Source organism: Haliotis cracherodii, unplaced genomic scaffold (assembly GCF_022045235.1).
Source record: "Haliotis cracherodii isolate W230 unplaced genomic scaffold, xgHalCrac1.p SCAF_2, whole genome shotgun sequence".
Lineage (NCBI taxonomy): Eukaryota > Metazoa > Mollusca > Gastropoda > Lepetellida > Haliotidae > Haliotis > Haliotis cracherodii.
Genome location: NW_027266275.1, coordinates 51688449 through 51703870, shown reverse-complemented (window position 1 = coordinate 51703870; position 15422 = coordinate 51688449). Strand labels below are relative to the sequence as shown.

Genomic DNA, 15422 nt, shown 5'->3' with positions numbered 1-15422 from the left:
TATATGGGGAACAACTCACTTGACACTACCCTCTCAAACATAACGTCGATTAATATACGATGTCTTCAAGTTCCGAGCGCATGTTCGAATCTCCAGAAATTACGTCATGACTGATGTTGACAATGCTTTATTGTGAAATAAACCACATTTCGTTCTTCATTGTTATTTGCGATTGATCGCGTCGCTGTGTTATATCTTAAAATATATTGCCCTGTACCCGTGCCCTTATTATGGGTAACATTGTGTTGTATTGGGGTTCTCGGTAAGGTTGTACACGGTTGTATTGGAAGTCGATCATGTGACATGTGAATTATAAGACATGGCAGGGTTTCTTGGGACGTGTAGAAATATCTAACTCGGTAGCGACTTGCCGAAAATAACCTTAACGATCCACAGATATTATCGGGTTAATGAGTATGACAAATCTGGTCATTAGTTAGTGGGAATTCCGAGCTCAGAGCGCCCGAGAGGGACGTTAATCACACCTGTGTAAAATCCACAGCAGCTGAACACACCCCTCCCTCTATACATCACAATTCCCTTCCACATGGTCAGACGCCTTGTACTTATAGACTGGGAATAAACACAATACAGGCTGCTTTACTTGAAGTCCATGTTCTCAATGCCTTGTTTTACACGATGTAGCTTTATAGCGTTATCATTTCAACGCTTGTCTCGAAGTATGACCTCGAAGACCAAACGATTTCGAGTAATTGAGAATTCACTGAATGTGGTTATTAAGTGTTTAGACGGTTTACATCAGGGATACCTATACGTCTATGATTGTTTACATCAGGCATCTCTGTATGTTTATGACTGTTTACATCAGTCATCTCTGTATGTTTATGACTGTTTAGATCAGGGATACCTATACGTTTATGACTGTTTACATAATGCATCTCTGTATGTGTATGACTGATTACATAAAGCATCTCTTTATGTTTATGACTGTTTAGATTAGGGATACCTATACGTTTATGACTGTTTACATCAGGGATACCTATACGTTTATGACTGTTTACATCAGGCATCTCTGTATGTGTATGACTGATTACATAAGGCATCTCTGTATGTTTATGTCTGTTTACACCAGGCATCTCTGTATGTGTATGACTGATTACATAAGGCATCTCTGTATGTTTATGACTGTTTAGAGCAGGGATACCTATACGTTTATGACTGTTTACATCAGGCATCTCTGTATGTTTATGACTGATTACATCAGGGATATCTGTACATGTATGGTGACTGTTTACATCAGGGATATCTGTATGTTTATGTCTGTTTACATCAGGCATCTCTGTATGTGTATGACTGATTACATAAAGCATCTCTTTATTTTTATGACTGTTTAGAGCAGGGATACCTATACGTTTATGACTGTTTACATCAGGCATCTCTGTATGTTTATGACTGATTACATCAGGGATATCTGTATGTTTATGGCTGTTTACATCAGGGATATCTGTACATGTATGATGACTATTTACATCAGGGATGTCTGTATGTTTATGTCTGTTTACATCAGGGATATCTGTATGTTTATGACTGTTTACATCAGGGATATCTGTACATGTATGGTGACTGTTTACATCAGGGATATCTGTATGTTTATGACTGTTTACATCAGGCATCTCTGTATGTGTATGACTGATTACATAAAGCATCTCTTTATTTTTATGACTGTTTAGAGCAGGGATGCCTATACGTTTATGACTGTTTACATCAGGCATCTCTGTATGTTTATGACTGATTACATCAGGGATATCTGTATGTTTATGGCTGTTTACATCAGGGATATCTGTACATGTATGATGACTGTTTACATCAGGGATGTCTGTATGTTTATGTCTGTTTACATCAGGGATATCTGTATGTTTATGACTGTTTACATCAGGGATATCTGTACATGTATGGTGACTGTTTACATCAGGGATATCTGTATGTTTATGACTGTTTACATCAGGCATCTCTGTATGTTTATGACTGTTTACATCAGGGATATCTGTATGTTTATGACTGTTTACATCAGGGATATCTGTACATGTATGGTGACTGTTTACATCAGGGATACCTGTATGCTTATGGCTGTTTACATCAGGGATATCTGTACATGTATGATGAATGTTTAGATGAAGGGTAGATGTATGACCGTTTACATTTCATCGAAACTCGGAGATACAAACTATAAGATTTTACAACTTACAGATGTAACAGTACCATCACTCCCGCCCTAAGCCGCGTGTGCTGACTTGTTCTATCTTTTTTCGCAAACCTTGTTTCAGGCACCTACACTATCGTTCACCATTATTCACAGGGTGGGAGAGACAGGTCTGGGCAGGGTAGTGAAAGAAATGAGAGAGAGGTCAATGAGAAGATCTATACCTATAGATGAAAAGTCATACATTGCTTCTGGAAGTACTTGGGCGTTGACATTCTTTCAGTGTGCCCACTGAGCCATCATATTTAGCACCACGTCTCTAAGACAACCTTCTCGAGCTTCGTCAGGGACAACGTACACGTTTGCATAACGTCACAGTCCAAGTCCCTTCACAGGGTATATAAACCCCACACCCGGCTAGTGGAGATCATTCAGCATGAACACGCTGGCAGTCATCGCTCTACTTCTCGTCATCCCAGCCCTGCAAGTGCAGGGCGGGGCCATTCAGGTAAGCTATACTATCATTTCCTTTCTTAGTTTATCATCAAGGCATACAGGTATATCATACATCCGATATATTCAGCTATTAGTATGATAGACCCATGCACCTGCGCTGCACGATATGTCCAAACAGGAAGCTACATACTAGTTCCAGGATCTTGAGTATACCAGATACCCATCCATCTACAGTACTTAACTAGTGTAGCATCACACATCCCCTCAAGTCCTCATATACACTGTATAATCGTAATGTTTCTTTTGTGCTTTAAAGATAATAGGTGTGGAGGATCTTGTTTATTAAGTTTGACTCCTTGTTTACGACATGGTGTTAGGACGTGCAGCACTGATACAGTACAGTGGATGTCGCCATGTTCAGCGTCTATGCACAGCATGTATTCATATGTTCTTAATGTCACGTACAAGCTTAGCCTGTTTCAGGTTCAGTGAACTACGTTTTTATTTGTGTATTCATGAATGTAAGACCTGGGAACATTCCAGGTAGATTACGCACAGCGCATTGTATACAGGCTTAAATACATCTGTGTAAGTCGCTATGTCAATCGTTTGCAGAGTTGCGTCCCTATGTGGTACCAGGATCTGGTTATGGTCCTTGCAAGCACCATGTATACGTCCCTTGGGGTTTCCTCCGCTGTTTGATGTGACCGAAGTACTGTACAATGCGGATTACATGCCGACTCACACACTCGCTACCCATACAATCTTACTGTAACAATGTTCGTTCGTTCCAGCAATTTAATTTATGATGGAATATATGGCTTCAGAGATATGCCAGTCTCCCAACTGTGCACACATATAACCACTTGTGAAATAGCCCTTGGTACCATAAGCCTTGTTCCTACGTGTTTCTTTCCTCGGGTAACGCGTCCACCAAGGGCTCCAGCAACGGGTCCTCTAATGATCGTACGAACTGTTCGTCAGCTCCTCCAGATTTCCGTTTTGTGGGTAGAATAAAAACAAATCTGTGGTCTGATGTACAGTTCACTGTTGCGCGGGAACAGCACCAAGGAAGTGGTTTTGACTTTGTGGGCAACAACCACAGCGCTACATCTTGTAAATTGTACTGTTATGATCTGAATGCTAGCTCGTATTTCACGTTTATGGGAATCTGATGTTTACTTTTTTCTTTCCTCAGGTAACTGATCCACCAACGGGTCCACCAACGGGTCCACCAACGGGTCCACCAACGGGTCCACCAACGGGTCCACCACCTCCTTCAGACCGTGAGTATCCATCCACAGACTACATGTAAAAATACATACTCTGAAATGTGAGATGTATTTAATGTTCATCCAAACTAGAGAGCGTCACTCAGCCATTACAACTGTCCCAAATGTGTTACCAACCGAACATATTTCTCATATGTTTTCCTTTCCTTATAAGCAGCAGAAGCTCCGCATTTATACACAGAAGACGTAATTCAAAATTAACGTGCCGTAGTTTCAGCAAAATCATTAAATGCGCAATGGTGTCTCTGGGTTTTCTGGTCCATCGATCACTTGATTGTCTGGGTTGTTGACAGGCCTTCATCGCCTGGCAGGAGTACTGCTGTGTGGTGTCAGGCAACAAACGCTCACTGTTTTATGTGAATTGTGTGCGTGGCGGGTGCTGCCTCTAGGGCGGGATATGCTCACCCTTTTTGCGAACACCTGGTTTCATCACTGATTTTCAATGATCCATTAATTTAATTTTCACCGATATGTTGTCCTTTTACGTCCAATGAATCTGTTTCGGTAGATAATCTAGAATAGTTATTCTCTGGCGTTAACGTTGTATATTTACATGATAAACTGTCCCATAGTTTCTATGAAGGAAGTCAGAACTGGACAGATTGCAGTTGATGATACATCAACGTAGTAATTCCGGGACTGTAATCTTGGCCCGGAATTGACAGAGATCCGAATTAGTCAGAGCCTGGTTTTGTCAAATTCTTCTGTAACTTACTTTCGTCATGAATCAATTTTAATGGTGGGAAGGAGTGATGGCACAGTGGGCCGCCCCATACTGATGTCCGCGTAGGAAGGATGAGGGTAGAGAATGTTGCCTATAATAACCTATAGCTGTCTGTATAGCATCGTACTCCGTCGGGATAAATGTACCCACTACCGATCACTGGTTTGTTTGGTCCAACAAAACCCTATTCTGTAGCGCATGCAGTATGGACGCTGAAAACAAGTCGAAATTTTAATGTTGATCAGGTAAGACAAACAATAAGTCATCTAACTTAAATATATTATGTTAGACGCGCTTGGGGTTGGGGTGTTGGTTGGGAGGGGTAGAGGGCTCCGATTAATGACGAATCTCTGACAAGCTTATGTAACCGGAGCGGTTTTGGTGAATGAATCACCCAAACGCAGGTTGATTTGTAGATGACAGTTGTTTAATTCAGTAGAATTAAATGAACAGACGCCCAAGTGTATGGCACTGTGCCCTATGATGTCACAACATCATATGCGTAATTTGATTAACCGGAATACACCTGTGAAAGTTGACAGAATTATTTCAGCGATGAATTGAGAACTTACTTCCATGCAGAGTCAAATTCAAGTCTAAATTCAAACTGACCAGTCCCATAATGCACCCTGTCACTGAAAGTAAGGGGCTGGGGCTAGACAATATAGACCCAATCTCATTAAAACTGTTCTTAGTTCTCGCTACCGCTAAACAAACTTTGTTTATCCGTAGCGAGAACTAAGGTCTGATTTTAATTAGATTGATATAGACCCAGAGAAACAATAAAGAAGGCAAGCACTAGGGTGACTGTGCTATTGTAATAGTGAAGCAGGTTAGAGTGGGTGGTTGAACAAGGACTAAGACTTAGGTATTAAAATAAGAGCTGACCTTAAATACATGATATATACATAATTCCATACTACTACATTTACACAATATTATAAGAAATATAGCAAACAGAGAGATATAGTTGCCACGCCATGATATGTAAAGGACCAGGTGGCACACTACGCGGCTCTGCTCTGCAGACAGGGCTGTGTGGTGTTGTATGGACATCTACAGCTAGAGTAATGCTGTCAATCGTCACTATGGAGGTAACTGAGAGCAAGGTAGTCAACATCACATGTGAGTCAGGGTTCTCTAATTATATAGCCGGTCTTTTATCTCACTGTTCTTGAAAGGAAGACACGTATTTCCCAGGCAGGGCAAATACTATTTATTCTCCAAGCGTCATGCCTCAGTGACTGTGTGTTAAATCATGCGTGTACACACGGAATGTTTCAGTGTCAGTTGTTGTGATGATATCTAATAATGCGATGTGTCACAGTTCCAGTGAACCCAACACACGGGCCATATACTTATATACCTGCATTATAACTTGTACGTGAATGGTTGGAGTTCGTTCTCCGTTATCATGGCGCTATGGAATCGTCTACGGCTTCGTCTATTGATTGTAGGGGCGGTCGGGTAGCCTAGCGGTTAAAGCTTTCGCTCGTCACGCCGACGACCCGGGTTCGATTCCCGACATGGGTACAATGTGTGATGCTCATTTCTGGTGTCCCCCGCCGTGATATTGCTGGAATTTTGTTAAAAGCGGCGTAAAACCATACTCACTCAATCACTATTAATTGTACATAGCCTTAGGTTTTAGAAACATGTTTTAATAAACGTATGAATGCAGTTGGTGTGACTTGTTGTTTACAAGTACGTCGGTATAAAGGATATTTGTACTACAGATAGAACATCGCATAATGAAGCCATCCTCATCATACGGATATACAGGCCGCTGGAAACAGAAAGCCATTACATGTTGTTTACTAAATCTAAATATAGTTAATCTGAAGTACAGATGTTTATTTGCCTGTGGCAGTCGACGTCGCTAAACATTTGCTACTCATTGAAAGGAATGCATTTATAATGGCATTCAGGTATCTACCACAAGATCGATAATTATCGCTTGGGTATGACTGTGATGTGCTGGCTATGTGTACATACATGGCAAGTAGGGTTGGGACGAGTCCAAATTTAATACCCGGGTACCCTACCCCCTATTACCCGACCCTACCCGGGTACCCTACCCCCTATTACCCGACCCTACCCGGGTACCCACTGCTAGTCTCAGGAGATGTCTCAAAATGTCTGATTGGGAACATTTTTAGCATAGCCCTGACAAAACGTTTTTAGATACACGTATTAAACAGTCTGGTCATTCATACACTGAAGTGTTTACACCCGGGTCCTACTCAGTACCCATGCCCCCGACCCGGGTACCCGAGTTACCCGTCCCAGCTCTAATGGCAAGGTAGCTAGAGGGGTCATATTCTCGAAAACAAAATTAATTTTAACTTGGATCTTTGTAGTGATTGTACTGCGTGTGTAATGTTCTTGTGTGATGAAAAGAGAGATTTCTTTAATTCTAACTAGTTTTTAATGTGAATGCATGTGTGAAATGTGACGTCTCTTTTTAGTCATATACCTACATGTATGCGACCAGCATCTGACTGCAGATTTTATCAATGAGCATTGAGTACCCTGATGTGTCCCTTTTAGGCGTAGTGATAGAGATGGGATGTTGCGTCATAAAACACAATTCACCCTCACACTCGTCATCTCGACACCGGGAAACTCCAAGTAAACCAGTGCTCACCAGGCACCTTACACATCAAAGTAATCAGCTCAGTCCGAGTCTCTTCAACACCCGCGATTCGCTGTGCAGAGTTGCGTCCCTTGGGCACGCCAGAAACCTATGATTGTGGGTTCGAATCCCGGTTCGCCCCGATTATGTTTCTAGGTTTGTCAGCACCATACCCGTGCTCGTGGATTTCACAGAAGTGGTAAACGTCTGAGACCTGCATCACCCTGCATCACTTTGGGCTTTCCTCCCACATTAAGCTGACAGGCCGTATATAACTGGAATAACGTTAAAAGCGGCGTTCAACCCAACTACTCACCCACTCTCTTCACCACAATGATAGGGAAAAGACAGTGTGCACGTTACGATATAGGCATTGTGGTGATTTATTCTAGAGCAATCTCTATTTCCCCCTTCTACATCCAACAAAATATTTGTTTACTGTGCACCATCAAACAATCTATTTATTTTCACTATTACCACCAAATGTTCCACAAAATACTTTGTACCTATCAATATTTGACATAGACACAGTATTCATTATAGGGTTAAAACATTCAACAACACAATCACTATCCGTTGTACAAAACTTTCTTAATAATTTGATTTGAAAAAAAATCTAAAACTGACCATTTAAACAAAATTGTGATTTATTTTACCACTGCCAACAAGCTATTCTTTTTTGGCATATTACTGAACAAACTATTCCTTTAAAAACTCAATACCACCCGGACACCTCCGCCCCCTGTTCCCTGTGTACAACAAAGTCTATATGCACAGGCACAAACTGTTTCACTCTTAAAACATAAAAAAACACGACTTTGTGTCTGTTATCTCTGTAACTTAGTTAATGAAGCCAGTTATGACATCTTTACTTTTGAAGTTAAAATATCGTGTACATGTATAACGCCCTCTATATATACGTTCTTCCAGGATTTGACCCACGTGGATTCTTCAATTTCATGAAGGAGCAAGCCAAGCACGCTCTTGGCTTTGCAAAGGATTTTAAAGATTTGGGGGAAATCTTTGAAAAACTCGGTAAGTACGTTCGGATGTAGTCGGGTGATCTCGGGGCTGTCTCGGGATATCGCTAAACTGTATATATTCATGTGGTATTTTGTTCAATTGATGTGCGTTAAGATTTAGCGCCGCATCGGCAATATCTCAACCATATAGTGACTGTCCATTTGAACTGCTTTCTAATTGTGTATAATATTTAAAACCAGTGGGTACTGACACGTGGAGATCCAGTTAGACAATAGGTCTTCAGCAATCCATGCTTGTAAGGAGACTAACGGGATCGGGTGGTCAGGATCGCTAACTTGGTGGATGCATGTCGTCGTAGCCCATTTGCGTTGATCGATGCTCATTATATCAATCACTGGATTGTTTGGTCCAAGGCTCGATTTTTACAGACCGCCGTCATATAGCTGGAATGTTGCTGATTGCGGATTCAAACAATCAAACAAACAAACAAACCAGTGGTCAAAAAATATTTTTAATCATTTGTTCATCGGAATCCCACCAGTTTATTTCCAAGAAAAAATTCAGGCTGTGAAGGTGTTATGATATATATGTAGCGGTTTTACCCCAAAAATGGTAAGTAAAACAATGTAGGACCATAATGAACTTTTGGGCACGGGAACGTTTTGTGTGTGAGATATTCATGTATACAAAGAGAATACAAGTATATGGAGGTTGTTCAGTATTTGAACCTAGAAACGTTGTCATGTTTTAGAACTCATTTTATCGCCTCTTACGACTAGCATGTTTATATTCCTACCCGGAATCCCCAGACATTCGGGGACGTAATAAAAGAGGGTGTGACATGTGCAGCTACAGACAACACGCATTGAACAAATAGGTTAATCAAGAAATAAATACCAAAAACGTACGTTGGACGAAAGTTGCACCTGTGAATGTAAGGCCTATTTATGGAGGAGTATATCTGGTCCGGCTAATTGAACGATTTGGACTTGGAAATGAATCGGGGAAAAAGGTTCACCTTTAAATTAAGAATGTTTCATTGACTGTTTCAGACATGAATGCGTTGATGAAGAAGCAGAAAGAGATGGAGGAGGCTGACCACGTGTTTGAAGGGACGGAGCACTTTCTGCTGTCGGCTCTCTCTTCACTGTTTAAAAGTGAGAGACACGGGGGTCGGGACAGGCAGTGGGGGCGATAGAGGGGACGGGGTGGAGGGATGGAATTGATGCAGGGTAGATGGGCGGGCGGGGTGTAGGAGGTCAGGGTGAGTACAGGCTCGGATGCAGTATGGTGGGGCGGATGGGTGGAGGTGAGATGCAGGGTGAGATGGAGGAGGTCGGGGTGGAGGGATGGATGTGGTGTAGGGTAGGTGGATGAGATGCAGGAGGTCGGGGTGGAGGGATGGATGTGGTGTAGGGTAGGTGGATGAGATGCAGGAGGTCGGGGTGGAGGGATGGATGTGGAGTAGGGTAGGTGGATGAGATGCAGGAGGTCGGGGTGGAGGGATGGATGTGGTGTAGGGTAGGTGGATGAGATGCAGGAGGTCGGGAGGTGGATGAGATGCAGGAGGTCGGGGTGGAGGGATGGATGTGGAGCAGGGTAGGTGGATGAGATGCAGGAGGTCGGGTTGGAGGGATGGATGTGGTGTAGGGTAGGTGGATGAGATGCAGGAGGTCGGGGTGGAGGGATGGATGTGGTGTAGGGTAGGTGGATGAGATGCAGGAGGTCGCGGTGGAGGGATGGATGTGGTGCAGGGTAGGTGGATGAGATGCAGGAGGTCGGGAGGTGGGTGAGATGCAGGAGGTCGGGGTGGAGGGATGGATGTGGTGTAGTGTAGGTGGATGAGATGCAGGAGGTCGGGGTGGAGGGATGGATGTGGTGTAGGGTAGGTGGATGAGATGCAGGAGGTCGGGGTGGAGGGATGGATGTGGTGTAGGGTAGTTGGATGAGATGCAGGAGGTCGGGGTGGAGGGATGGGTGTGGGGCAGGGTAGGTGGGTGGGTGAGACGCGGGAGGTCGGGGTGGAGGGATGTGGTGCAGGGTAATTGGGTGAGATACAGGAGGTCGGGTTGGAGGGATGGATGTGGTGCAGGGTAGGTGGATGGGTGAGATACAGGAGGTCGGGGTGGAGGGATGGATGTGGAGCAGGGTAATTGGGTGAGATACAGGAGGTCGGGGTGGAGGGATGGATGTGGTGCAGGGTAGGTGGATGGGTGAGATACAGGAGGTCGGGGTGGAGGGATGGATGTGGAGCAGGGTAATTGGGTGAGATACAGGAGGTCGGGGTGGAGGGATGGATGTGGTGCAGGGTAGGTGGATGGGTGAGATACAGGAGGTCGGGGTAGAGTGATGGATGTGGGGAAGTGTAGGTGGGTGGATTAGATGCAGGAGGTCGGGGTGGAGGGATCGATGTGGAGCAGGGGAGGTGGGTGGATTAGATACAGGAGGTCGGGGTAGAGTGATGGATGTGGGGCAGTGTAGGTGGGCGGATTAGATACAGGAGGTCGGGGTGGAGGGATGGATGTGGTGCAGGGTAGGTGGATGGGCGAGATGCGGGAGGTCGGTGTGGAGGGATGGATGTGTGCAGGGTAGTTGGATGGATTAGATGCAGGAGGTCGGGGTAGAGTGATGGATGTGGGGCAGTGTAGGTAGGTCGGTGTTATCTAGTTTACATTGTTTATTAATGCTGCGTTGTAGTCATTGTGTGAACAGCTCAACGTTGTATTATTTCAGAGCCGGAGGGTGATGGGCCACCTCCATTGTGTGGGAGTTTGGCGGGGTATCTCAAACGCAGGCACGAGGAAGGTAAGGCATCCTGTTAGAGTTATAGGAGTGAATGAGTTGCTCATTATTTCAACCACGGGTTTGTCTCAGGCACTCACTCACTGATAGTCGCAAGTTAGTGTACATAATATGTATACTGTTCGATACATGTTTATGAATATAAGAACCGGATACGAAGGATTGATATTTGGCTGAAATCAGTCAGTGTGGCAACACCGAAGAGTGTATTATTACACTGACCATATATGGGAATGGACATGTGAATATGTGTACGCACACACGCACGCACGCACACACACGCACACACGTACACACACGCACACACACACACTAGTGAAGTGAATCACATTTTTGTTTTAATTTATTATTGTAATAAGGGTGGTCGATCTTTGATGAAAATTGATTTTTTTCATTTTAAAGTATTTTTTCACACAGGGAAGCCAATTGAGCCGATGGAGGCACTTGGACTACTTGCCGACAATTTCGGCTGCATTGGGGAGAAAATCGAAAACATCTTTGAAAAGTTTGAAGAGGCTGCACAGGGTGAGAAGATAGACTCTGTGTCAGATATATATATGATGAACCAGACGTGTATCAAGGTCTCAGTGAAGCTTTCAAAAAGCTTTATTGTAGACTTATGGAGGATATTTCCAAATTTGGCGCATCAGTGACAAAAATTATTTTCGATGCAATTCTCTATTTTCACTTGTGCCATATCAAAGTTCACGAATGTTTCAGGTAAACAATTGACTTGTCTTTGCATGTGTTTGTGACGGGTGCCACCGGTAGGGATTGATACGCTCACCTTTTCGCGAACACCTGATATCGCTATATAGTGGTTCGTAAACATGTGCTTATGACATTGTCGGAATCGTACAATCGACTCTGCTTTTGGCTGAGCGTTCTCGTGAATATGGAAAAAAGTCTTGTATCGTAAAAAATAACCAGTTAACACACGAGGGCGTGGTCCAGGGCTTGGTAAGCGAGTTTGTAAGATGGAAGTGTATATTCGCAGCGTTTAAATATTTTACTGGATATTTGAAGGGCCCCCCAACGCAGATGATGAGATGGAGCTGATTCTCCGCACCGTGGCCAGGATTAATGACATCCACCACACGACAGAGAAGTTTTTGAGAGCCGTGGACGGGGCCTGTAAGTATATACATACATGTATATGCCTCTATCATGCGTCTCACATACACGATTCCATATATACTCAAAAATATTTGTAAGCCTGCTTTTTTGTATCCTATTATAAGATCTTCAACTGGGAATGAACTCAATACATTTTTTGAGGATTCTTTTTTGTATGTTTCTCAAAACTTAAGTTTAAACAAGTTCATTTCACCTTTTCGCTAACACCTGTTGTCGTCATTATTTGATAGTGATGCATAAGCACATGCTTAATATAATATATACACGGAATCGTAAAATGGACTCTAGTTTTAGTATATATATATCTCAAACACGCCCCCACCGTAAAATACATCTCACCCATGTGATCAATAACTTCATACACGCCTCCTACATGTAATACATCTTACCTATGTGATCAATAACTTCATACACGCCTCCACCATAAAAAACCCACCTCACCCATGTGATGAATACCTTCATACACGCCCCCACCGTATAATACATCTCACCCATGTGATCAATACCTTCATACACGCCCCCACACCATATAATACATATCACCCATGTGATCAATAACTTCATACATGCCTCCACCGTATAATACATCTCACCCATGTGATCAATACCTTCATACACGCCCCCACACCATATAATACATATCACCCATGTGATCAATAACTTCATACATGCCTCCACCATATTATACATCTCACCCATGTGATCAATAACTTCATACATGCCTCCACTATATAATACATCTCACCCATGTGATCAATAACTTCATACACGCCTCCACCGTATAATACATCTCACCCATGTGATCAATAACTTCATACACGCCCCCACCGTATGATACATCTCACCCATGTGATCAATAACTTCATACACGCCTCCACCGTATAATACATCTCACCCATGGGATCAATAACTTCATACACGCCTCCACCGTATGATACATCTCACCCATGTGATCAATAACTTCATACACGCCCCCACCGTATAATACATCTCACCCATGTGATCAATACCTTCATACACGCCCCCACACCATATAATACATATCACCCATGTGATCAATAACTTCATACATGCCTCCACCATATTATACATCTCACCCATGTGATCAATAACTTCATACATGCCTCCACTATATAATACATCTCACCCATGTGATCAATAACTTCATACACGCCTCCACCATAAAATAGTGTGCGCCACGTCAGGGATGTGTAGTAATGGCTTCTTTCACTACCTTAAAGTCCCAAAACCGGAGGTCGAGGAGGAGGAGGAGGAGGAGGGCGATAGTAAAAGGCGCCAGCTGAATAACGAACTGCTTAAACTGCTGCTGAAGAGAGTGCTGGATGATGGGCCTGCAACCAAACGTGGCTTGAGAACTCTTCTTCCCATCTTGAATGAGAAATACAGAAAATAGATTTATACTTCTTCGTATTGTTTCCCTCGGATACATGTCCTTTGAATGTCAGCAGCCCGTGCATATTGCACATACTTTTGTCGGCTAAATCTATTGGTAAGCGAATCGCCTGTACTCTAATTGTAATAGTTACTTGTTTTATAATACGACTGTTTATATATAGAAACTCATTTTCCAGTGGATAAATCTCTCATTCATACTTTACAAATGTCTTTGTTCTACCTATAGGAGTTAGAATGTTAAAATATCCGCTCATGTATTCTCCTTTACCGTGATGAATGTGTAAGCATCACTCGACAACAGAGGGAATGTGCTCAACAACTATGTCGTATAGACGTTGTAATTAGTGGCATGTGTGCTGTTGTTGTAAGTACTGAGTGTAAACATTTCTTCACATAAGTATGGAATACTGTAAGGGTCATTCTCGTGATCTCACATTTTCGCAATCTCGACCTCTGCAAACAAGCTAAATATGAGTAAGAATAAGATAAATGGATGAAAAACTTCTTTATTACAATTAGGAGCGACGTTTCGGTGTAGGTTCTAACACTGTTATCAAGCTAGTTGGGCCTCTCAAAGAGGTTATTCGTCGTCTTCATGGAGACGTGGTAATCACGCTCCTAATTGTATTAAAGAAGTTGTTCATCAATATATCTTATCCTTACTTAGTACTCCAACTTCTAAATGCCTCTCAAAGTATGCTAAAAGTGCGAGAATGCGAGATAGCGAGAACAGATATGTCCACAATTTCGCGTTCTCGCCTGCTCGTGGTTTTTAAACACAATACCTTTTGTCACAAGTTGAGAACGCGAGACGGCGACATTTGGACATGATGTAACATCTCGCAATCTCAACACAGAACACAAAATCGCGAGTACGCGAGAGTGTGAAATAACATTTTCTCACGTTCTTGCATTCTCGCGTTTAAGACGCTGTCAGCGCGCATGCGGTAATCACATGATCAAGGCGCGTGCGCACCTCATAAGTCCCGTGGAATGCTTCTTCCGTGGTTTCATTACCCCAGTGGCATTTAGCAAACTTAAGGCTTAACTTCAAAATGCTATTTCATTTATACAAAACAATTTCATATGGATGGGTGTGTTGGGTTTAACAGTATTCGAGTTATATATAAGGGTGGCACGGGGGGCCCAATCGTCTAAGGCGCCGAGATTCGCTGTGCAGAATTGCGTCCCTTGGGCACGTCAGAAACCTATGATTGTGGGTTCGAATCCCGGTTCGCCCCGATAATGTTTCTAGGTTTGTCAGCACCATACCCGAGCTCGTGTGTTTCACCGAAGTGGTAAACGTCTGAGACCTGCATCACGTTGGGATTTCCTCCCACATAAATCTGATACGCCGTGATATAACTGGAAACCTTTAAAAGCGGCGTTAAACCCAACTATATAACTGTGTGTCAGTTTAGTTGTCATAAACCTATATACCAGGAGAATTACTACAACAATTATGCTATAATTCACATCAAGAAATTGTTTAAGTCTGTAAGGGGTGGTCAGGTATCTTGGTGGTTAAAGCGTTCACTCATCACGCCGAAGACCCGGGTTCGATTCCCGACATGGGTACAATGTGTGAAGCCCATTTCTGGCGCCCCCCGCCGTGATATTGCTGGAAAATTGCTAAAAGCGGCGTAAAACCAAACTCACTCACTTATTTAAGTCTGTAAGAAGTGAATTAACATTGTGATAACTTCGCATTAATCCAATATTCCTGCACATGGAAGTAGCTATTGTGATCTCATTATACTTTTCTATGACTTCAGTAGTTAAAGTTTAGAATTTGGGTTTGGGTGTAGGTTATAC

General features: G+C 43.0%; 1 protein-coding gene across 1 annotated transcript; it reads left to right on the top strand.

Annotated features, from left to right (window-relative positions):
• Positions 1–2550: 2550 nt before the first annotated feature.
• On the top strand, positions 2551–13798 carry LOC139469236 (uncharacterized). Its single transcript, XM_071251373.1, has 8 exons — positions 2551–2669; positions 3816–3903; positions 8199–8303; positions 9305–9409; positions 10986–11057; positions 11472–11579; positions 12081–12188; positions 13433–13798. The coding sequence occupies exons 1-8, from the start codon at positions 2598–2600 to the stop codon at positions 13603–13605; spliced, it is 831 nt and encodes a 276-aa protein (XP_071107474.1). The 5' UTR covers positions 2551–2597; the 3' UTR covers positions 13606–13798.
• Positions 13799–15422: the final 1624 nt, after the last annotated feature.

What these genes read in the sequence shown, in the direction of transcription:
- LOC139469236 (XM_071251373.1), top strand. Translation starts at nt 2,598, where the DNA reads ATGAACACGCTGGCAGTCATCGCTCTACTTCTCGTCATCCCAGCCCTG. An exon ending in GGAAATCTTTGAAAAACTCG is followed by an intron (nt 8,304 to 9,304) that starts GTAAGTACGTTC and finishes TGACTGTTTCAG; the next exon opens with ACATGAATGCGTTGATGAAG. An exon ending in TCTCTCTTCACTGTTTAAAA is followed by an intron (nt 9,410 to 10,985) that starts GTGAGAGACACG and finishes GTATTATTTCAG; the next exon opens with AGCCGGAGGGTGATGGGCCA.